Source organism: Bufo gargarizans, chromosome 6 (genome assembly GCF_014858855.1).
Source record: "Bufo gargarizans isolate SCDJY-AF-19 chromosome 6, ASM1485885v1, whole genome shotgun sequence".
NCBI classification, from domain to species: Eukaryota; Metazoa; Chordata; class Amphibia; order Anura; family Bufonidae; genus Bufo; species Bufo gargarizans.
Genome location: NC_058085.1, coordinates 377,364,872 through 377,388,777, shown reverse-complemented (window position 1 = coordinate 377,388,777; position 23,906 = coordinate 377,364,872). Strand labels below are relative to the sequence as shown.

Below are 23,906 nucleotides of genomic sequence, written 5' to 3'. Positions count from 1 at the left end.
AGTGTTCTACACCGCTATACAGGCACAGTGTTCTACACCGCTATAAAAGTACAGTACACCGCTATAGAGGCACAGTGTTCTACACCGCTATACAGGCACAGTGCTCTACACCGCTATACAGGCACAGTGCTCTACACCACTATACAGACACAGTGTACTACACCACTATACAGACACAGTGTACTACACCACTATACAGACACAGTGTTCTACACCGCTATACAGACACAGTGTACTACACCACTATACAGGCACAGTGCTCTACACCGCTATACAGGCACAGTGTCCTACACCGCTATACAGACACAGTGCTCTACACCACTATACAGACACAGTGTTCTACACCACTATACAGGCACAGTGTTCTACATCACTATACAGGCACAGTGTTCTACACCACTATACAGGCACAGTGTTCTACACCACTATACAGGCACAGTGTTCTACACCACTATACAGGCACAGTGTTCTACACCACTATACAGGCACAGTGTTCTACACCGCTATACAGGCACAGTGTTCTACACCACTATACAGGCACAGTATTCTACACCACTATACAGGCACAGTGTTTTACACCACTATACAGGCACAGTGTTCTACACCGCTATACAGGCACAGTGTTCTACACCACTATACAGGCACAGTGTTCTACACCACTATACAGACACAGTGTTCTACACCCCTATACAGGCACAGTGTTCTACACCGCTATACAGACACAGTGTTCTACACCGCTATACAGGCACAGTGTTCTACACCGCTATACAGGCACGGTGTTCTACACCACTATACAGGCACAGTGTTCTACACCACTATACAGGCACAGTGTTCTACACCACTATACAGGCGCAGTGTTCTACACCGCTATACAGGCACAGTGTTCTACACCTCTATACAGGCACAGTGTTCTATTCTACACCACTATACAGGCACGGTGTTCTACACCACTATACAGGCACAGTGTTCTACACCACTATACAGGCACAGTGTTCTACACAACTATACAGGCATAGTGTTCTACACCGCTTTACAGGCACAGTGTTCTACACCGCTTTACAGGCACAGTGTTCTACACCGCTATACAGGCACAGTGTTCTACACCACTATACAGGCACAGTGTTCTACACCTCTATACAGGCACAGTGTTCTACACCCCTATACAGGCACAGTGTTCTACACCGCTATACAGGCACAGTGCTCTACACCGCTATACAGGCACAGTGTTCTACACCGCTCTGCAGGCACAGTGTTCTACACCGCTCTACAGGCACAGTGTTCTACACCGCTCTACAGGCACAGTGTTCTATACCGCTATACAGGCACAGTGTTCTACACCACTATACAGGCACAGTGTTCTACACCGCTATACAGGCACAGTGCTCTACACCGCTATACAGGCATAGTGTTCTACACCGCTATAGAGGCACAGTGTTCTACACCGCTATACAGGCACAGTGCTCTACACCGCTATACAGGCACAGTGCTCTACACCACTATACAGACACAGTGTACTACACCACTATACAGACACAGTGTACTACACCACTATACAGACACAGTGTTCTACACCGCTATACAGACACAGTGTACTACACCACTATACAGGCACAGTGCTCTACACCGCTATACAGGCACAGTGTCCTACACCGCTATACAGACACAGTGCTCTACACCACTATACAGACACAGTGTTCTACACCACTATACAGGCACAGTGTTCTACATCACTATACAGGCACAGTGTTCTACACCACTATACAGGCACAGTGTTCTACACCACTATACAGGCACAGTGTTCTATACCACTATACAGGCACAGTGTTCTACACCGCTATACAGGCACAGTGTTCTACACCACTATACAGGCACAGTATTCTACACCACTATACAGGCACAGTGTTCTACACCACTATACAGGCACAGTGTTCTACACCGCTATACAGGCACAGTGTTCTACACCACTATACAGGCACAGTGTTCTACACCACTATACAGACACAGTGTTCTACACCCCTATACAGGCACAGTGTTCTACACCGCTATACAGACACAGTGTTCTACACCGCTATACAGGCACAGTGTTCTACACCGCTATACAGGCACGGTGTTCTACAATACTATACAGGCACAGTGTTCTACACCACTATACAGGCACAGTGTTCTACACCACTATACAGGCGCAGTGTTCTACACCGCTATACAGGCACAGTGTTCTACACCTCTATACAGGCACAGTGTTCTATTCTACACCACTATACAGGCACGGTGTTCTACACCACTATACAGGCACAGTGTTCTACACCACTATACAGGCACAGTGTTCTACACAACTATACAGGCATAGTGTTCTACACCGCTTTACAGGCACAGTGTTCTACACCGCTTTACAGGCACAGTGTTCTACACCGCTATACAGGCACAGTGTTCTACACCACTATACAGGCACAGTGTTCTACACCACTATACAGGCACAGTGTTCTACACCCCTATACAGGCACAGTGTTCTACACCACTATACAGGCACAGTGTTCTACACCGCTATACAGGCACAGTGTTCTACACCGCTATACAGGCACAGTGTTCTACACCACTATACAGGCACAGTGTTCTACACCACTATACAGGCACAGTGTTCTACACCCCTATACAGGCACAGTGTTCTACACCACTATACAGGCACAGTGTTCTACACCACTGTACAGGCACAGTGTTCTACACCACTATACAGGCACAGTGTTCTACACCGCTGTACAGGCACAGTGTTCTACACCACTGTACAGGCACAGTGTTCTACACCACTATACAGGCACAGTGCTCTACACCGCTATACAGGCCTAGTGCTCTACACCGCTATACAGGCACAGTGCTCTACACCGCTATACAGGCACAGTGTTCTACACCGCTCTGCAGGCACAGTGTTCTACACCGCTCTACAGGCACAGTGTTCTATACCGCTATACAGGCACAGTGTTCTACACCACTATACAGGCACAGTGTTCTACACCGCTATACAGGCACAGTGCTCTACACCGCTATACAGGCACAGTGTTCTACACCGCTATACAGGCACAGTGTTCTACACCGCTATACAGGCACAGTGCTCTACACTGCTATACAGGCTCTCTGCAGCCAGGAAATAGCCATTTTTTTACGAATATATTCGGATGGAACCAAATTTTTTCAAAACAATTCGGACAACCGGCTAATTGAATTTTTGAAAAATTCGCTCATCTCTAGTGGTCAGAAATCGCTGTATGGGCACACGGCAGGGCACAGAAGGGAAGGAGAGCAATATGGTTTTTGTAGGGCAGATTTTGCTGGAATGGTTGTTGGGTGCCATCCTGCATTTGAAGGCATACTAAGGTACCCCAAGGCCGGATTAACATAGGGCTGAACATGCAGCTCAAGGCCCCTGAGTGAAAATAGGCCCAGCAGTGCTGCCAGCACATCAGGCAGCAGCCCGCAATTGCCCCCCTTCCCGGCAGAGCTGGCGGTGCGGCTGGCCCGGCTCTGGACCCTGTTGTCCCTCTTAAAAACTTGCGTGCGGTGCGGGTCTGATAGGCTGCAGGCACTAGGCCAGAAGCCTATCAGAGGCCGGCGCAGGCGGCGCGATGACTTCATCGCGCCGCCTGAGCCGTACAGCACGGGACACAGGCCGGAAGAGGCCTTCATCACATCGCTGAGGTAAGTATGCGTTTTTTGTTTTTTTTTAGCTGTATAAATACTTTTACTGGCACATGATTGAGGCTGTTAGAACTGTCTATTCTGCACAAGGTACAGACAAGTCCTGAGGGATCCAGGCCTGGTACATTTTAATAAATGTCAGCTTGTCCACGTTGGCTGTGGACAGGCGGCTGCGTCTGTCTGTAATGACGCCTCCTGCCGAGCTGAATACACATTCAGAGAGTACACTGGCTGCAGGGCAGGCCAGCACCTCCAAGGCATACAGGGCAAGCTCAGGCCATGTGGACAGTTTGGAGACCCAGAAGTTGAATGGGGCCGAACCATCAGTCAGTCCGTGTAGGCATGTGCACACATACTGCTCCACCATATTGGTGAAATGCTGCCTCCTGCTAACACGCTCCATATCAGCAGTTGGGGCCGGTTGTAGCGGCGAGGTGACAAAGCTTTTCCACATGTCGGCCATGCTAACCCTGCTGGCCGTGACACAGCTGCCTTGGCGACCTCTTCCTCCTTCCCTGCCTTCGCCTTGTGCTTCCACTTGTCCCCGGCGTCAGTCGGGAATGCTCTCAGGAGCGCGTTTACCAGCGTGCGCCTGTAGTCGCGCATTTTCCGTTCACGCTCCAGTGAGGGAATTAAAAACGGCACATTGTCTTTGTAGCATGGATCCAGCAGGGTGGCAACCCAGTAGTCCGCACACGTTAAAATGTGGGCAACTCTGCTGTCGTTGCGCAGGCACTGCAGCATGTAGTCGCTCATGTGTGCCAGGCTGCCCAGGGGTAAGGACAAGCTGTCCTCTGTGGGAGGCGCATCGTCTGCGTCCTCCGTATCCCCCAGCCACGCACCAGTGATGGGCCCGAGCTGCGTTGGATGCCTGTGAACATGCTTCATCCTCATCCTCCTCCTCCTCCTCCTCATCCTCCTCCTCCTCATCCTCCAGTAGTGGGCCCTGGCTGGGCACATTTGTACCTGGCCTCTGCTGTTGCAAAAATCCTCCCTCTGAGTCACTTCTAAAAGACTGACCTGAAAGTGTTAGAGATGACCCCTCTTCCTCCTCCTCCTCCTCCTCCTCCTCCTGGGCCACCTCCTCTTCCATCATCGCCCTAAGTGTTTTCTCAAGGAGACATAGAAGTGGTATTGTAACGCTGATAACGGCGTCATCGCCACTGGCCATGTTGGTGGAGTACTCGAAACAGCGCAACAGGGCACACAGGTCTCGCATGGAGGCCCAGTCATTGGTGGTGAAGTGGTGCTGTTCTGTAGTGCGACTGACCCGTGCGTGCTGCAGCTGAAACTCCACTATGGCCTGCTGCTGCTCGCACAGTCTGTCCAGCATGTGCAAGGTGGAGTTCCACCTGGTGGGCACGTCGCATATGAGGCGGTGAGCGGGAAGGCCGAAGTTACGCTGTAGCGCAGACAGGCGAGCAGCAGCAGGATGTGAACGCCGGAAGCGCAAACAGACGGCCCGCACTTTATGCAGCAGCTCTGACATGTCGGGGTAGTTGTGAATGAACTTCTGCACCACCAAATTCAGCACATGCGCCAGGCCAGGGATGTGCGTCAAACCGGCTAGTCCCAGAGCTGCAACGAGATTTCGCCCATTATCGCACACCACCAGGCCGGGCTTGAGGCTCACCGGCAGCAACCACTCGTCGGTCTGTTGCTGTATACCCCGCCACAACTCCTGTGCGGTGTGGGGCCTGTCCCCAAACGCATCCGTTTCAGAATGGCCTGCTGACGTTTACCACTGGCTGTGCTGAAGTTGGTGGTGAAGGTGTGTCGCTGACCGGATGAGGAGGTGGTAGAAGAGGAGGAGGAAGCCGAGTAGGAAGAGGTGGCAACAGGAGGCAAAGAATGTTGCCCTGCGATCCTTGGCGGCGGAAGGACGTGCGCCAAACAGCTCTCCGCCTGGGGCCCAGCCGCCACTACATTTACCCAGTGTGCAGTTAGGGAGATATAGCGTCCCTGGCCGTGCTTACTGGTCCACGTATCTGTGGTTAGGTGGACCTTGCCACAGATGGCGTTGCGCAGTGCACACTTGATTTTATCGGATACTTGGTTGTGCAGGGAAGGCACGGCTCTCTTGGAGAAGTAGTGGCGGCTGGGAACAACATACTGTGGGACAGCAAGCGACATGAGCTGTTTGAAGCTGTCTGTGTCCACCAGCCTAAATGACAGCATTTCATAGGCCAGTAGTTTAGAAATGCTGGCATTCAGGGCCAGGGATAAAGACAGACAGGATTCTGAGGAAAAGTGCAACCTGATCTGTAAGTGTTTAACCCTCTGAGTATCTTGAAAGAACATTGTACCTGCCATTTGTATAAGCGTGCTAGTGACTGCCGCTCACATATGGAACTTTACCAAAAGACTGTAAATAGTTATTTGTTTCCAGTAAAAGGAAGTGTTTTGGTTCACCACAACATCGTGTTCCTCAATTATTCCTACCATCAATCGGTGTGCCACCTTTACAGGCACTGGCGTCACGAATTTAAAGGGATCTTGCCACCGGCACATTAAAAACACCTGCAACATCCAGGGCACCTCATCTACCATCAGGCCTGGTCCCTATACACAGAGAGCGCCCCAGAGGCCCCCTGTGCCAGCCTCTCCATCACTGCTGTATGTCTGCCCAGGGTATACAAAAGACTGTGAGTACTACAACCACCCTCGGTTAGTAACTACCCCTGTGACCTTACTATTCGCCTCACCCTGAAGGGCGGCGTACTGCAATTGTGTGAAGAAGTGCCATGCCAGGGAACTCCTTGAAGCTGCCTTTGGGGTGCTCGGTCCCAGATGGCGGCGGTCAGTAGCAGGCGGAGTCTCTTGGCGGCGGGTGTTCTGCTTTTGCCCACTGCTCCCTCTTTTGCTACGCTGTTGGCTCGGTCTCACCACTGCCTCTTCCTCCGAACTGTGAAAGTCAGTGGCACGACCTTCATTCCATGTGGGGTCTAGGACCTCATCGTCCCCTGCATCGTCTTCCACCCAGTCTTGATCCCTGACCTCTTGTTCAGTCTGCACACTGCAGAAAGACGCAGCAGTTGGCACCTGTGTTTCGTCATCATCAGAGACATGCTGAGGTGGTATTCCCATGTCCTCATCATCAGGAAACATAAGTGGTTGTGCGTCAGTGCATTCTATGTCTTCCACCGCTGGGGAAGGGCTAGGTGGATGCCCTTGGGAAACCCTGCCAGCGGAGTCTTCAAACAGCATAAGAGACTGCTGCATAACTTGAGGCTGAGACAGTTTCCCTGGTATGCATGGGGGTGATGTGACAGACTGATGGGGTTGGTTTTCAGGCGCCATCTGTGCGCTTTCTGCAGAAGACTGGGTGGGAGATAATGTGAACGTGCTGGATCCACTGTCGGCCACCCAATTGACTAATGCCTGTACCTGCTCAGGCCTTACCATCCTTAGAACGGCATTGGGCCCCACCAAATATCGCTGTAAATTCTGGCGGCTACTGGGACCTGAGGTAGTTGGTACACTAGGACGTGTGGCTGTGGCAGAACGGCCACGTCCTCTTCCTGCACCAGAGGGTCCACCAACACCACCACCACGACCATGTCCCTTATTAGATGTTTGCCTCATAGTTTGCGTTCACCAAGCAAAGTAAAAAGTGGTTAAGGCTGTTAAAAATAATTAACTGCCAATAAAAACCCTGATGTAGGGGATTGCACTCAAATTTCTTTTTTTAAACTCTATATGACAGCGGTATTTGTGGCTTAAATTTCACAGTAACTTATGCACCTCTAATCCCAGATGTGCAGTATATCAGAGGGGTTTTTCACCCCAGTAACCAAAAAGCCGTATTTCTGGCCTAAATGTGACACTCACTTATGTACGTCTAATCCCAGATGTGCACTATATGAAGAAAAAGGTTTTTTTTAACCCCAGTAAGCAAAAAGCTGTATTTCTGGACTTGCAGACATGCAGATAGCCTGTGCTGGTGCACTATTGTTGCATACAATGGCTGCCGATTATGTATTGGCTGCCGATTTTCAGCAGTAGTTGGCTCAGGGCAGGCTTAAAAAAATTGATTTTCTGTAAATCGCTGAGTACATAAACCAGTTCTTGATAAGATTTCTCCCTGATCTCTCCCTCACAGCAGCAGCTGCAACCTCTCCCTACACTGATCAGAGCAGAGTGACGGGCGGCGCTACGTGACTCCAGCTTAAATAGAGGCGGGGTCACATGGTGCTCTGGCCAATCACAGCCATGCCAATAGTAGGCATGGCTGTGACGGCCTCTTGGGGCAAGTAGTATGACGCTTGTTGATTGGCTGCTGTGCAGCCTTTCAAAAAGCGCCAAGAAAGCGACAAACCCGAACTTTTACGTAAATGTTTGGGTTCGGGTCCGGGTGCCGAAAAACCTAAAGTTCGGGTTCGCTCAACTCTACTCCTGAACATGGCAATACCCCATATGTGGTCATAAATTTCTTTTAGGGCACACGGCATAGATCAGAATGGAAGGAGCGCATGTTGCCATTGATCAGCTTCTGGAGACCAGTGCAGCCATTTCCTGACAACCATATATTTTCTCTCAATGGAGCTTTATCATTGGTTCTATTTTAGGTTACATACAACTTTATGACCTCTTTTTATTTAGCTTTTTTTTTTTTTTGCATTTTGCCACTTTTACGCAAAGCATTTTTTAAAATTATCCTGTTTGAGTCTCCATTTTCTGAGAACCATATATTTAAAAAAAATTCTGCCGATTATCTTGTGTGGGGGCTTATTTTTTGCGGGGTGGGTTGACATTTTCATTGGTAACATTGTCGGTACTTTTTGACCACTTGCTATTGCACAAGGTGAAAAAAATGTTTTGGAGGTTATTAAGCCTTTTTTGAACACCTATTTAGATTTTTAAACAAATTCTGAAGTTTTCTCCCTATTTTCTGACCTACACTTATTTTACGCCTGTTTTAATCTCAAAAATTGCCTAATTTCTACTTCAGTCCAGGGTTGGTGGACTTGTCTTTGTCGGAGTTGCGCTATTTTTTTGCCTAAGACGTTGCCCTTCGTGGATACATGCGCCTATTTTCAGCTTGTGCCACATTTTCATGCACATACTAATTAGATCAACCTACCTGTCGTACTGATAAACTACCACCAGATGTCAGACTAAGAGCAATACGCCGAGTCTAATTCATCAGCGGCGCTGTGGTTTGGTACCATATTTTGTGGATGCGCAGTCTTAATGGAGACTCAGTAGTGACCGCAATTTTTGATGGGGCCCCACATCTTGTGTTTTAATCTAATTTTATTTTTTATTGAGACAAGATTGGATCAGGATCATAAGATTAACCCTTAGAGGACCTTTATGATTTTCGATTTTTGTGTTTTCATTTTTCACTCCTCGCCTTCGCAGTGACATAACTTTTTTATTTTTCCGTAGCCTTATGAGGACTTATTTTTTGCGGGACAAGTTGTACTTTCTAATGGCACTATTTAATATTGCATATGATGCAGTGGGGATCTGAAAAAAAATTAGAAAAAGGGTGGAATTGGAAAAAAAATAACTATTCTGCTACAGTTTAGTTTTTTTAGGGCATTCCCTATGCAAAGTAATCTGTACTTTTTAGGCCCCTTTCACACTTGCATTGTCCGGATCCGGCATAGAGTTCCGTCGTCGGGGCTCTATGCCGGAAGAATCCTGATCAGGATTATCCTAATGCATCCTGAATGGAGTGTAATCCGTTCAGGATGCATCAGGATGTCTTCAGTTCCGGACCGGAACGTTTTTTGGCCGGAGAAAATACTGCAGCATGCTGCGCTTTTTGCTCCGGCCAAAAATCCTGAACACTTGCCGCAAGGCCGGATCCGGAATGAATGCCCATTGAAAGGCATTGATCCAGATCCGGCCTTAAGCTAAACGTCGTTTCGGCGCATTGCCGGATCCGACGTTTAGCTTTTTCTGAATGGTTACCATGGCTGCCAGGACGCTAAAGTCCTGGCAGCCATGGTAAAGTGTAGCGGGGAGCGAGGGAGCAGCTTACTTACCGCCCGCGCGGCTCCCGGGGCGCTCCAGAGTGACGTCAGGGCGCCCCACGCGCATGGATCACGTGATCACATGGACCGTCATCCATGCGCATGGGGCGCTCTGACGTCATTCTGGAGCGCCCCGGGAGCCGCGCGGACTGTAAGTATACCGCTCCCCCGCTCCCCGCTCCTACTATGGCAACCAGGACTTTAATAGCGTCCTGGGTGTCATAGTAACACTGAACGCATTTTGAAGACGGATCCGTCTTCAAATGCTTTCCGTATACTTGCGTTTTTCCGGATCCAGCGTGTAATTCCGGCAAGTGGAGTACACGCCGGATCCGGACAACGCAAGTGTGAAAGGGCCCTTAGTGATACCATTTTGAAATGTGTGCATTATTTTGATCACTTTTTAATAATTTTTTGGGGGGAGGTGAAGTAACAATTTATTTTTTCATTGCATATCGTATGGGGTAAGTATTGTTAGATTTTAATTGTACGGCTGTTTTCACATGCAGCGATGTCCATCGTCTGTACTTTTTTAATGTACTTGTATTTTTATTTAGGGGAAAGGGGGTTGATTTCGACTTTTTGTTAAGGTTATAAAAATATAAAAAAAAGTTTAAAAGAATTATCTTTTTTTTTATCATATCATTAGATTGCCCATTGTTTATGTGATGGCTAAAAACCCATTATAGCCCACTCCATTTACAAACTACAAACCCAGTGCTGCCACCTGCTGGCCTGTATGGGTATATACCAGTAATATCTTCCGAAGCCTACGTGAGGCTTCCAACTATTACTGTACCATAACAGGTTCCCCGGTCTCAGCCGGGGAACACTGTTACAGGTGTCAGAGCTCGGGGCTCCCGCTTTCAGACGGCTCTGATGCCCTGCTTACATTTGACTTTGGCACCTGAGGGGTTAAATGTATGTGATCAGACATTGGGCAGATCGCATGCATCCACAGAAACAGCAGAAACCCAGTGGCTATGGGGCCCGCTGCTGGCAGGCGCCATCTTTGACCCCTTCCCGACCAGCGCCGTAATAGTACGGTGCAGCGGGACGTGACTTGCCACCCAGTGCCGTACTATTAAGGCGGGCTGATCGGGTGGGTGTAGGAGCTGCGCCCGCCCGATAAGCTGCAGGGGTCCGGCAGTCACTGATAGCCGGACCCCTGCTATATGCGCCGGCATCGGTGAAAACACTGATGCCGGCGCATTAACCCTTGATGTGCCGGGTCAGCGCTGACCGTGGCATGTGGGATGTGTGTATGAGGGAGAGGGCTTCCATTGGGTCCCCGCGCTGCTGTGACGGGGAGGCGATGGCAGGGAAGGCAGCCCGATGCCATCTGTGACAGCTTGTGAGATCCAGTCCCCTGTATTACACTGGTAATACACTTACAGCCAATGCATCACATTACAGAAGTAGAGTCATGCATTGTAAAGGGGATCAGACCCCCAAAAGTTGAAGTACCAGAATGGGACAAAAAAGAAAGTGTAAAAAAAAAAGTTAAAAAAATAAAGTTTTACAAAAAAATTTAAAGTTTCAAGAAAAAAAAAGAAAGCGTCCTTTTCCCAAAATAAAGTAATTAAAAATTTTTTTTAAAAGGGAAAAAAAGAAAACTATGCATATTAGGTATCACCGCATCAGTATCGACCGGCTCTATAAAAAAATAACATGTCCTAACCCCTCAGGTGAACACCACCAAAAAAAGTTAATAAAAACTGTGCTAAAAAAAATCTTTTTTTGGTCACATTACATCACTAAAAGTGCAACATCAAGCGATCAAAAAGCCCCTACTTAAGACAAAAAACATGATTTGTTTTGTTTCAAAACTGCTTTTATTGTGTTAAATGTAGAAAAATAAAAAAAGCAGACATATTAGGTATTGCTGCATCCGTAACAACCTGCTCTATAAAAATACCACATGATCTAACCCCTCAGGTGAACAAGGTAAAAAAAAATGTGTCAAAAATTCATTTTTTGTCACCTTACATAACAAAAAGTGTAGTAGCAAGCGATTAAAAAGTCATACGCACCCCAAAATCATACCAATAGGATATCAAATCGTAATTTCATCCCGCAAAATGTTAGACCCTACCTAAGACAATCTCCTGAAAATATGGAGACACTAAAAAATTATTTTTTTCAAAAATGTTTTATTATGTAAAACTGAAACAATCAAAAAAGGTAGTCATATTTGGTATTGTAGCGTCCGTAACAACCTGCTCTATAAAAATACCATGTGATTTAACAGATGAACACTGTAAATAACAAAAAATAAAAACAGAGCCAAAACAGCCATTTTCTGTTACTTTTCCTCACAAAAAGTGTAATATAGAGCAACCAAAAATCATATGTACCCTAAAATACTACTAACTAAACTGCCACCTTATCCCATAGTTTCCAAAATGGGATCATTTTTTGGAAGTTTCTACTCTAGGGGCGCATCAGGGGGTCTTCAAATGTGACATGGCAGCTTAAAATTATCCCAGTGAAATCTGCTTCCCAAAAACAGTGGCGTTCTTTTCCTTCTGCGCCCTGCCCTGTGCCCGTACAGCAGTTTACGAGCACATATGGGGTGTTTCTGTAAACTACAGAATCAGGGTAATAAATATTGAGTTTTGTTTGGCTGTTAACCCTTGCTTTGTTAGCGGAAAAAAATGAATTAAAATGGAAATTCTGCCAAAACTGTGAAATTTCATCTCAATTTTCCATTAATTCTTGTGGAACACCTAAAGGGTTAACGACATTTGTAAAATCAGTTTTGAATACCGTGAGAGTTGTAATTTCTAGAATGGGGTCATTTATGGGTGGTTTCTATTATGTAAGCCTCACAAAGTGACTTCAGACCTGAACTGGTCCTTAAAAAGTGTGTTTTGGAAATTTTGTGAAAAATTTCAAGATTTGCTTCTAAACTTCTAAGCCTTGTAACATCCCCAAAAAATACAATGGCATTCACAAAATGATCCAAACATAAAGTAGACATATGGGGAATGTAAAGTAATAACTATTTTTGGAGTTATTACTATCTATTACAAAAGTTGAGAAATTTAAATTTGGAAATTTGGAAATTTTTTACCACTGTCATGAAGTACAATAACATTCTCAGAATGGCCTGGATACGTAAAAGCGTTAAGTTATCAGCACATACAGTGACACGTGTCAGATTTGCTAAAAATGGCCTGGGCAGGAAGGTGAAAACTGGCCCGGGGTTGAAAGGGTTAATTGCCCAGCAGCTGCCCAATGGAACATACACTGCGGCTTATAACAAGCGCACACAGTATTCCATGGTGCCGATAATATTGGGACAGTTATTGAGTAGGGAAGTGCAGTACTGGATTAGTATTAATTTCAGGAGAGAAAGTTGTCTGAAAGGTTTAGCTCATCTGAGATTATCTACACTGACACGTTATAACAAACCCTCTGCTGTGTGAGCAGAACTACGTGAGGATGGATTTCAACCTTTGAGCGTAAACAAGGACATTTAATTTGCTGACAGCCAGCAGAGATCTTGTAAATGATGAGAAACAAAATGTATATTAGAAAGGAGCTGAACTTTTCACTACTCTTCAGTTTGTGGCTCTGAGGGAATGATGAGAGTTGTAGTTTTATAGCTGGAGGTTGAAGACTGCTGCCCTCAGGTCCCTAGATTTCTTACCTTGTACGAAGACGACCACGAAGAAGAGCCTCAGAAATGGCGGAAACATCTGGGGGGAAAAAAGCATCAATGGTCACACCCTGAGGATCTGTGGTGGTTCATGACGGTCTATTGTGAGGGTCTATTGGAGTTTCAGGATCCATGAGGTTTATGAGGGTCTCTGATGGTTTAGAATGTCCTCTGGGGATTTATGCTAGTCTATTGGGGGTTTTTGTGGGTCTATGGGGTTTATGAGAGTCTGTGTTGGGTCTGTGGGGGAATATGAGAGTCTACATGGTTCTAGGATGATTTATGGGGACCTATGATGATCTATGGGATTTATGAAGGTTTGCATGATTCTAGGAGGGTCCATGGGAATGTATGTGATCTATGGGGGTTTTGAGGGTATGTATGCATCTAGTAGGGAGCTTATGAATGCCTGTGGGAGTTTATAGGAGGTCTATGGGGATTCATGAGTCTTTGGGGGTCTTCTATAGGAGATTTCATGGTAATGAGATTTTTCATCTAACATTGTCAAAACACAGACCTCAGTTTATTACTGATTTAATTTATGTACTTATGTAGAGCTGACATTTTCTGTAGCGCTTTACAGACATTAGCATCAAGCTTTCCTCCATGTAGATGTTGTCCTTGGTTGGATTTAAACCTAGGACCCCAGCGCTACAAAGCACCAGTGCTAACCACTGAGCCACCGTGGTGCCCACATGTGCTGTAGCTTGTACAGCTTCCTCATCAACCAGAACCTTCAAAGAGCAGAACCCCATTATCTTTCAAGACCTTCATAGACCACAGCCCTCCATCTCTGAGGACCCCTGTAGATCACAGACTCCATGTTTCAGGACCCCCAAAAATGAGAGCCCGTATCTCCCAGAACCCTTCATTAGATCACAGGCTCCTTCATCCTGATGCTCCCCCCCCCCCCCACCCTTAGATCACAGCCCCTCATCTCCCAGGACTTCCATAAATCACTGCATCTATCTTCCTGACCCCCGCAGATCACAGCCCCTAATCTCCAAGACTCCCATAGATCACAACTCCTTTTCCCAGGACACCCATAGATCACTGCTCCCATCTCCCAGAACTTCCATATTTCACTTCTTCCATCTTCCAGATCCCCCCCCCCCCCAGATCACTGCTCCCATCGTGGAGTGACCTGCCCATATCTACCTTCCTCCAGATCCTTCCAGATATTTCACAGAGAAATGTGCGGCGGCGAAAAATCAACCTGGAGAAAGAGCGGAAAGAAAAAAGTAAAGAATCAAATCTATCTATCTCCTATCTATCTATTATCTATCTATCTATCTCCTATCTATCTATCTCTCTATCTATTATCTATCTATCTATCTCTCTATCGTATATCTTCTATCTATCTATCTATCTATCTATCTATCTCTCTATCGTATATCTTCTATCTATCTATCTATCTATCTCCTATCTATCTATCTATCTATCTCCTATCTATCTATCTATCTATCTCTTCCATCTATCTCTCTATCTATCTCTCTATCGTATATCTTCTATCTATCTATCTCCTATCTATCTATCTATCTATCTATCTATCTATCTATCTATCTATCTATCTATCTATCTATCTTTTCTATCTATCTATCTATCTATCTATCTATCTATCTATCTATCTATCTCATATCTCTGTATCTATCTATCTATCTATCTATCTATCTATAGTATGCAGTGTATATCACCTTGACTTGATGATGCTTCAGATACTGCAGAGAGCCGCACTCACCTGACTCGGTACCAGCTGCAGAGACTGAGCAGTCGGTGACTGTAGGAGATGAGTTTGCCCCAGGATATATACGAATTTCCCCACGTGTCATGCCACGTACTAATCCGCCTGGTAATTAAAGGGTGTATTTAATGTTCCACAGAGAACAGGGAAGCAGTGGCATCTCTATATGTACAGAACATCCAACAGACATCAAAGCACTAATCTAAAGCGCTGCCAACTTCCTTCTGGAATGTTCTTCCCTTTGGCAAAAATCACAGACAAATCTTAAAACTGAAGAATAAAACAACAAATAAGAAATGTTTCCCGGGTAAAGTCAGTTTATGATATGATGGAGATGATAAATGATAGAGATCTGTATTCAGAGTAAAAGAAACTTTAGACAAAAATAATAATTTATAGACGGTTCTGTGCGCAAAATACTAATATAATGTAGTCAAAAAGAGATGTGTGTCTATAGATCACATACTGATAGGATGAAGCTGATAAGTGATGTGTGTATTAGGGGTGGGTGATATGGCCTAAAATCTATATTGCGATATAATTTTAGGCATGTGCGATATGTGATATATTTTGAGGGGGGGGGGGTGTTTAAATTATTTTTATTTTTTTACTTTTTATTAGCCTCCTTAGGGGCTAGAACCCTTGTCCTATTCACCCTAATAGAGCTCTATCAGGGTGAATAGGACCTCACACTCTCCCTGTGCCCTGTGCACACAGCAGCAGGGAGCTTACCATGGCAGCCAGGGCTTCAGGAGCGTCCTGGCTGCCATGGTAACCGATCGGAGCCCCGCGATTACACTGCTGGGGCTCCGATCAGAAGCTGCCACCCTGGGGCCACTGCCACCAATGATTTAATCGTATGGGGGGGGAGGGGCCCAATTGATATATTATTCTTAGAAGAGGGGGAGTAGAAGGGAGGGGCTGTGGCCACTGCGCCACCAATGAATATAGTTAATATGCCAGAATACAAACACAGCCTGCATATGCCGCCCATATCCTATACCTGGCCTCTATTACTGCGCGCCATGATCCACCACAATTAACCCCTCAGGACCTTCTACTCCTCCTCTTTGAAGTATTATATTAATTGCGGCCCCCCACACACGATTAAATCATTGGTGGCCGTGGCCCCAGGGTGGCAGCTTCTGATCGGAGCCCCAGCAGTGTAATCGCGGGGCTCCGATCGGTTACCATGGCAGCCAGGACACTGCAGCCAGGACGTTTGTATTCAGTCCCTCCCCTCCTCCTCCTCTCTGTTCTCATTGGTGGCGCAGTGGCCACAGTCATTCCCCTCCTCCTCTTAGTCTGCTCTCATTGGTGGTCAGCGGCAGTCACACACAGTGGGGAGGGACTCCCTCCTTCTCCACTGTGCCGGCTCAGGAGAACATGGTGACTGCTGAGAGCATCGCATGCCATGTTCTACTGCGATCTGCGATATGGCGATATAAACGAAATCTCTATCATTGACCAGATTTATATAGTTTATATCGCATATCGTCTATATCGCCCACACCTAGTGTGTATACACTGAGCAAAAATATAAACGCAACACTTTCGGTTTTGCTCCCATTTTGCTTGAGCTGAACTCAAAGACCTGAAACATTTTCTACAGACACAGAAGACCCATTACTCTCAGATATTGTCCACAAATCTAGATCTGTGTCAGTGAGCGCTTCTCCTTTGCCGAGATAATCCATCCCACCTCACAGGTGTGTCATATAAAGGCGCTGATTAGACAGCATGAATATTGCACAGGTGTGCTTTAGACTGCCACAATAAAAGCCACTCAGAAATGTGCAGTTTGATCACACAGCACAATGCCACAGATGTCGCACCGTTTGAGGGAGCGTGCAATTGGCGTGCTGACTGCAGGAATGTCTACCAGAGCTGTTGGCCATGCAATGCATGTTTCAGATAATTTGGCAGTGCATCCAACCGGCCTCACAACCGCAGACCACGTGTAACCACACCAGCCTAGGACCTCCACATCCAGCATGTTCACCTCCATGATCGTCTGAGACCAGCCACCCGGACAGCGGCAGCAACAATCGGTTTGCATAACCAAAGAATTTCTGCACAAACTGTCAGAAACCGTCTCAGGGAAGCTCATCTGCTCGTCGTCCTCATCGGGGTCTGGACCGGACTGCAGTTCGTCATGATAACTGACTTGAGTGGTTCACGGATGAGTCCCGGTTTTCACTGTTCAGGGCAGATGGCAGACAGCCGATCCAGAGCACCCCAAACATGCTGAATGGGTGACATGTCCGGTGAGTATGCTGCAGGCAAGAACTGGGATGTTTTCAGCTTCCAGGAATTGTGTCCAGATCCTTGCAATATGGGGCCGTGCATTATCCTGCTGCACCATGAGGCGATGGTCGTGGATGAACGGCACAACAATGGGCCTCAGGAGCTCGTCACGGGATCTCTGTGCGTTCAGAATGCCATCAATAAAATGCACCTGTGTTCATTGTCTATAACATACGCCTGCCCATTCCGTAACCCCACCGCCACCATGGGCCACTCCATCCACAACGTTGACGTCAGCAAACCGCTCACCCACACAACGCCACACACGCCGTCTGCCATCTGCCCTGAACAGTGAAAACCGCGACTCATCCGTGAACAGAACGCCTCTTCAACCTGTCAGACGCCATCGGATGTGAGCATTTGCCCACTCAAGTCGGTTATGACGACGAACTGCAGTCAGGTCCAGACCCCGATGAGGACGACGAGCAGATGAGCTTCCCTGAGACGGTCTCTGACAGCTTGTGCAGAAATTCTTTGGTTATGCAAACCGATTGTTGCTGCCGCTGTCCAGGTGGCTGGTCTCAGACGATGATGGAGGTGGACATGCTGGATGTGGAGGTCCTGGGCTGGTGTGGCTACACATGGTCTGCGGTTGTGAGGCTGGTTGGATGTACTGCCAAATTCTCTGAAACGCCTTTGGAGACGGCTTATGGTAGAGAAATGAACATTCATTGCACGGGCAACAGCTCTGGTAGACATTCCTGCAGTCAGCACGCGAACTGCACGCTCCCTCAAACATTGCGACATCTGTGACATTGTGCTGTGTGATCAAACTGCACATTTCAGAGTGGCCTTTTATTGTGGGCAGTGTAAAGCACACCTGTGCAATATTCATGCTGTCTAATCAGCACCTTGATATGCCACACCTGTGAGGGGGGATGGATTATCTCAGCAAAGGAGAAGTGCTCACTGACACAGGTTTATGAACAATATTTGAGAATAATGGGCTTTTTGTGTCTGTAGAAAATGTTTCAGATCTTTGAGTTCAGCTCATGCAAAATGGGAGCAAAAACAAAAGTGTTGCGTTTATATTTTTGCTCAGTGTATGTCAGATACTGATAGGATGAAGCTGATAAGTGATGTGTCTATAGGTCAGATACTGATAGGATGAAGCTGATAAGTGATGTGTCTTTAGGTCAGATACTGATAGGATGAAGCTGATAAGTGATGTGTCTATAGGTCAGATACTGATAGGATGAAGCTGATGAGTGATGTGTCTATAGGTCAGACACTGATAGGATGAAGCTGATAAGTGATGTGTCTATAGGTCAGATACTGATAGGATGAAGCTGATAAGTGACGTGTCTATAGGTCAGATACTGATAGGATGAAGCTGATCAGTGATGTGTCTATAGGTCAGACACTGATAGGATGAAGCTGATGAGTGATGTGTCTATAGGTCAGGTAGTGATAGGATGAAGCTGATAAGTGATGTGTCTTTAGGTCAGATACTGATAGGATGAAGCTGATAAGTGATGTGTCTATAGGTCAGATACTGATAGGAAGAAGCTGATGAGTGATGTGTCTATAGGTCAGATACTGATAGGATGAAGCTGATAATTGATGTATCTATAGGTCAGATACTGATAGGATGAAGCTGATGAGTGATGTGTCTATAGGTCAGATACTGATAGGATGAAGCTGATAAGTGATGTGTCTATAGGTCAGATACTGATAGGATGAAGCTGATAAGTGATGTGTCTATAGGTCAGATACTGATAGGATGAAGCTGATGAGTGATGTGTCTATAGGTCAGATACTGATAGGATGAAGCTGATAAGTGATGTGTCTATAGGTCAGATACTGATAGGATGAAGCTGATAAGTGATGTGTCTATAGGTCAGATACTGATAGGATGAAGCTGATAATTGATGTATCTATAGGTCAGATACTGATAGGATGAAGCTGATGAGTGATGTGTCTATAGGTCAGATACTGATAGGATGAAGCTGATGAGTGATATGTCTATAGGTCAGATACTGATAGGATGAAGCTGATAAGTGATGTGTCTATAGGTCAGATACTGATAGGATGAAACTGATGAGTGATGTGTCTATAGGTCAGATACTGATAGGATGAAGCTGATAAGTGATGTGTCTATAGGTCAGGTACTGATAGGATGAAGCTGATAAGTGATGTGTCTATAGGTCAGATACTGATAGGATGAAGCTGATAAGTGATGTGTCTATAGGTCAGATACTGATAGGATGAAGCTGATAAGTGATGTGTCTATAGGTCAGATACTGATAGGATGAAGATGATAAGTGATGTGTCTATAGGTCAGGTACTGATAGGATGAAGCTGATAAGTGATGTGTCTATAGGTGAGATACTGATAGGATGAAGCTGATAAGTGATGTGTCTATAGGTCAGATACTGATAGGATGAAGCTGATGAGTGATGTGTCTATAGGTCAGATACTGATAGGATGAAGCTGATGAGTGATGTGTCTATAGGTGAGATACTGATAGGATGAAGCTGATGAGTGATGTGTCTATAGGTCAGATACTGATAGGATGAAGCTGATAAGTGATGTGTCTATAGGTGAGACACTGATAGGATGAAGCTGATGAGTGATGTGTCTATAGGTCAGATACTGATAGGATGAAGCTGATGAGTGACGTGTCTATAGGTCAGTCCCCCGCAGCTGCAAGTAAAAATCGTCATCAAACAGAAAATAATTTTAAGTCAAAATAAATTCCAATAAAGTTATCAGGAAGGAAATAATCTGGTTATTAAACCTCGCATTGCGCTTTAGTGGTTCACATACACATTCAAATCCCTCCTTTTGCGGTATATTAGTATATGTGCAGAGGTACCTAACATCGCTGCGGTTTATTCCATTAATTCTATCCCAAAAATTCATTTGTGTCTCTCAGAATCCAGATAGAGTGCTAGAGGCTGCGGCAGCGAGTCCGTACAGGACACTATTGGACGTCCAGGAGGAGAATCCAGATAGATCACTAGAGGCTGCGGCAGCGAGTCAGTACAGGACACTATTGGACGTCCAGGAGGAGAATCCAGATAGATCACTAGAGGCTGCGGCAGCGAGTCCGTACAGGACACTATTGGAAGTCCAGGAGGAGAATCCAGATAGATCACTAGAAGCTGCGGCAGCGGGTCCGTACAAGACATTATTGGACGTCCAGGAGGAGAATCCAGATAGATCACTAGAGGCTGCGGCATCGGGTCCGTGCAGGACACTATTGGCCATCCAGGAAGAGAATCCAGATAGATCACTAGAGGCTGCGGCAGCGAGTCCGTACAGTACGATATTGGACGTCCAGGAGGAGAATCCAGATACATCACTAGAGGCTGCGGCAGCGAGTCCGTGTAGGACACTATTGGCCATCCAGGAAGAGAATCTTAATAGACCACTGGAGGCTGCGGCAGCGAGTCCGTACAGGACACTATTGGACGTCCAGGAGGAGAATCCAGATAGATCACTAGAGACTGCAGCAGCGAGTCCGTACAGTATGATATTGGACGTCCAGGAGGAGAATCCAGATAGATCACTAGAGGCTGCGGCAGCGAGTCCGTACAGGACACTATTGGACGTCCAGGAGGAGAATCCAGATAGATTGCTAGAGGCTGCGGCAGCGAGTCCGTACAGTATGATATTGGACGTCCAGGAGGAGAATCCAGATAGATCACTAGAGGCTGCAGCAGCGAGTCCGTACAGGACACTATTGGACGTCCAGGAAGAGAATCTAAATAGATCACTAGAGGCTGCGGCAGCGAGTCAGTACAGTACACTATTGGAAGTCCAGGAGGAGAATCCAGATAGATCACTGGAGGCTGCGGCAGCGAGTCCGTACAGGACACTATTGGACGTCCAGGAGGAGAATCCAGATAGATTGCTAGAGGCTGCGGCAGCGAGTCCGTACAGTATGATATTGGACGTCCAGGAGGAGAATCCAGATAGATCACTAGAGGCTGCAGCAGCGAGTCCGTACAGGACACTATTGGACGTCCAGGAGGAGAATCCAGATAGATCACTAGAGGCTGCGGCAGCGGGTCCGTACAGTACGATATTGGACGTCCAGGAGGAGAATCCAGATAGATCACTAGAGGCTGCGGCAGCGAGTCCGTACAGGACACTATTGGACGTCCAGGAGGAGAATCCAGATAGATCACTAGAGGCTGCGGCAGCGAGTCCGTACAGGACACTATTGGACGTCCAGGAAGAGAATCCAGATAGATCACTAGAGGCTGCGGCAGCGAGTCCGTACAGGACACTATTGGACGTCCAGGAAGAGAATCCAGATAGATCACTAGAGGCTGCAGCAGCGAGTCCGTACAGGACACTATTGGACGTCCAGGAAGAGAATCCAGATAGATCACTAGAGGCTGCAGCAGCGAGTCCGTACAGGACACTATTGGACGTCCAGGAAGAGAATCCAGATAGATCACTAGAGGCTGCAGCAGCGAGTCCGTACAGGACACTATTGGACGTCCAGGAGGGGAATCCAGATAGATCACTAGAGGCTGCAGCAGCGAGTCCGTACAGGACACTATTGGACGTCCAGGAGGGGAATCCAGATAGATCACTAGAGGCTGCAGCAGCGAGTCCGTACAGGACACTATTGGACGTCCAGGAGGGGAATCCAGATAGATCACTAGAGGCTGCAGCAGCGAGTCCGTACAGGACACTATTGGACGTCCAGGAGGAGAGTCCAGATAGACCACTAGAGGCTGCGGCAGCGAGTCCGTACAGGACACTATTGGACATCCAGGAGGAGAATCCAGATAGATCACTAGAGGCTGCGGCAGCGAGTCAGTACAGGACATGCAGCAACCGGGCCGCAGGGGCAAATGTGAGCGTAGTGCTAATGTAGGGTGAGCCGATGGGGGTAGTAGTTGATTACTCACTGTTCTGTAGCTCCCTGGGCCGAATGCAGTGATGGAGAAGACAGCACTAAATCTTCGGGGGCACTCTCTATTGCAGGGAACACCAGCAAGATGAGTTAGTTGAGGGGCCCTTGATGGTATAGGTGTTTAGGGTGCTTTGGAGGCTCGGACCCCGTTTGTTTGTGACTCCAGCACCGTTAGGTGCAAAGGTTGGTGGTGGAAAAGATGAGTCGTCGTTTGTAGTAAAATAGTTGAACTTTTACTTAGGTCAGTTGTCTCCAGGTCGTCAGTACAGTTCATGTATATGGCATAACAGTAGGACTCAGATATTGGTTCAGCTGTAATCCTTGTAATAGACTTGGTAATTGCAATTTGAGGAGTTTTTCTTCTCTCTATATCTGTCTATACTGTGTCCATTCTCTAGCACTCAGATACTGGATATAATAACTCTTACTGGTCAGTAGCAATCCACAGGGCGGCTCCTAATGGCAGGCATCAGTCCTCTGCTCCATTGTTTGGAAAGGATGATCACGGAATAGCTACGGTGCACTATGTCCATAGAGGCATGTGGTAAAGGATAATTCTGCACATTAACCATCCGGCTGTGTCCAGGTACTTTTAGGGTCCTCCTGGTCACTGTTGCTTGTGAAGTCCATTGGCTAATTTAGCTCTAACCTCCACTAGACTTTCTCTATATCAGACATAGACTCGCTGGTCTGTGCTGTGCCGCTGTAATGTTGTTCTCATACTCAGTGCTCCCTTAGCTTGGCCAGAGCCAGAGGGGCTAAAATGGCAGCTATATTGTGGATCAAGCCTGTTCTGCTCCTCTCAACAACCCTCAACTCTGATCTTCTCAACTCCACTATTCACTTCCTTCCTATTAGCATACCCCAGACTATATATGTAAGTGATAGCAGCACCACCTAGGGGGGAATAGATGTAAAGACCTCTACCGGCCTGGTAATAGGAATTACAGCTTGATACCTTAATACATTAAATATGACAGTTCAAAAGTTTAAAGTGCCCAGATACAACACATAGTGGGACACTGCATCCCCCCTTGGTTTAAGGCAAGCCGTCCTCGGCGTGTATCTTGCTAGAAGCTGTGGATCTCTATGCCGTCACCTATAAGATATAAAACACGCGCCACAAACACAAATATACCAATTTTCACTGCTGCAAGGTACTATTATGGCACTTAGATAACCACATGTGAGCAAAGAGTTATTCATAACTAGTGATGAGCGGGAGGTGCCATATTCGATTTCAAAATTAGCGAATATTCGCTAGATTATTTGTCTCATGTTCGTCAAATTTCAAATATTCGTCATTATTCTAGTTATCGCGATTAATATGCGATTTAAATAATCGCGTATTGCGATTTGAACTTAAGGCAATTTTCCTATTGGTTTGATATCTAGACTTAGCGAAGATGACGAATATGACGAATGTATTCGTCATATTCCTCAAAACAAAGATAACAAAATATTCTTCATCTTCGTTTTAGCTCCATATTCGTCAACTTCGCTAATTCTAGCAATCAAATAGGAACGTTGACTATAGAGACAGCTGTGTTTAATTCGCTATGCGATTATATTACTTTGCTTTTTTTTAATAAATAGAATAATTATAATAATTATCAAGTATTATAATTATTCTGTCTCTATAGTCAA

The 23,906-nt window shown here is 46.5% G+C and overlaps 1 protein-coding gene across 1 annotated transcript in view; it reads right to left on the bottom strand.

Annotated features, from left to right (window-relative positions):
- LOC122941832 (pancreatic lipase-related protein 2-like) overlaps positions 1-15,096 on the bottom strand; it is a 124,539-nt gene extending 109,443 nt beyond the window's left edge. The window contains exons 1-3 of the mRNA XM_044299291.1: positions 15,074-15,096; positions 14,494-14,551; positions 13,327-13,375 (exon numbers count right to left, since the gene is read on the bottom strand). Of these exons, the coding sequence (XP_044155226.1) occupies positions 13,327-13,375 (49 nt within the window). The 5' untranslated portion in view covers positions 14,494-14,551; positions 15,074-15,096. The remainder of the gene's footprint in view (positions 1-13,326; positions 13,376-14,493; positions 14,552-15,073) is intronic.
- Between the last annotated feature and the right edge of the window lie 8,810 nt (positions 15,097-23,906).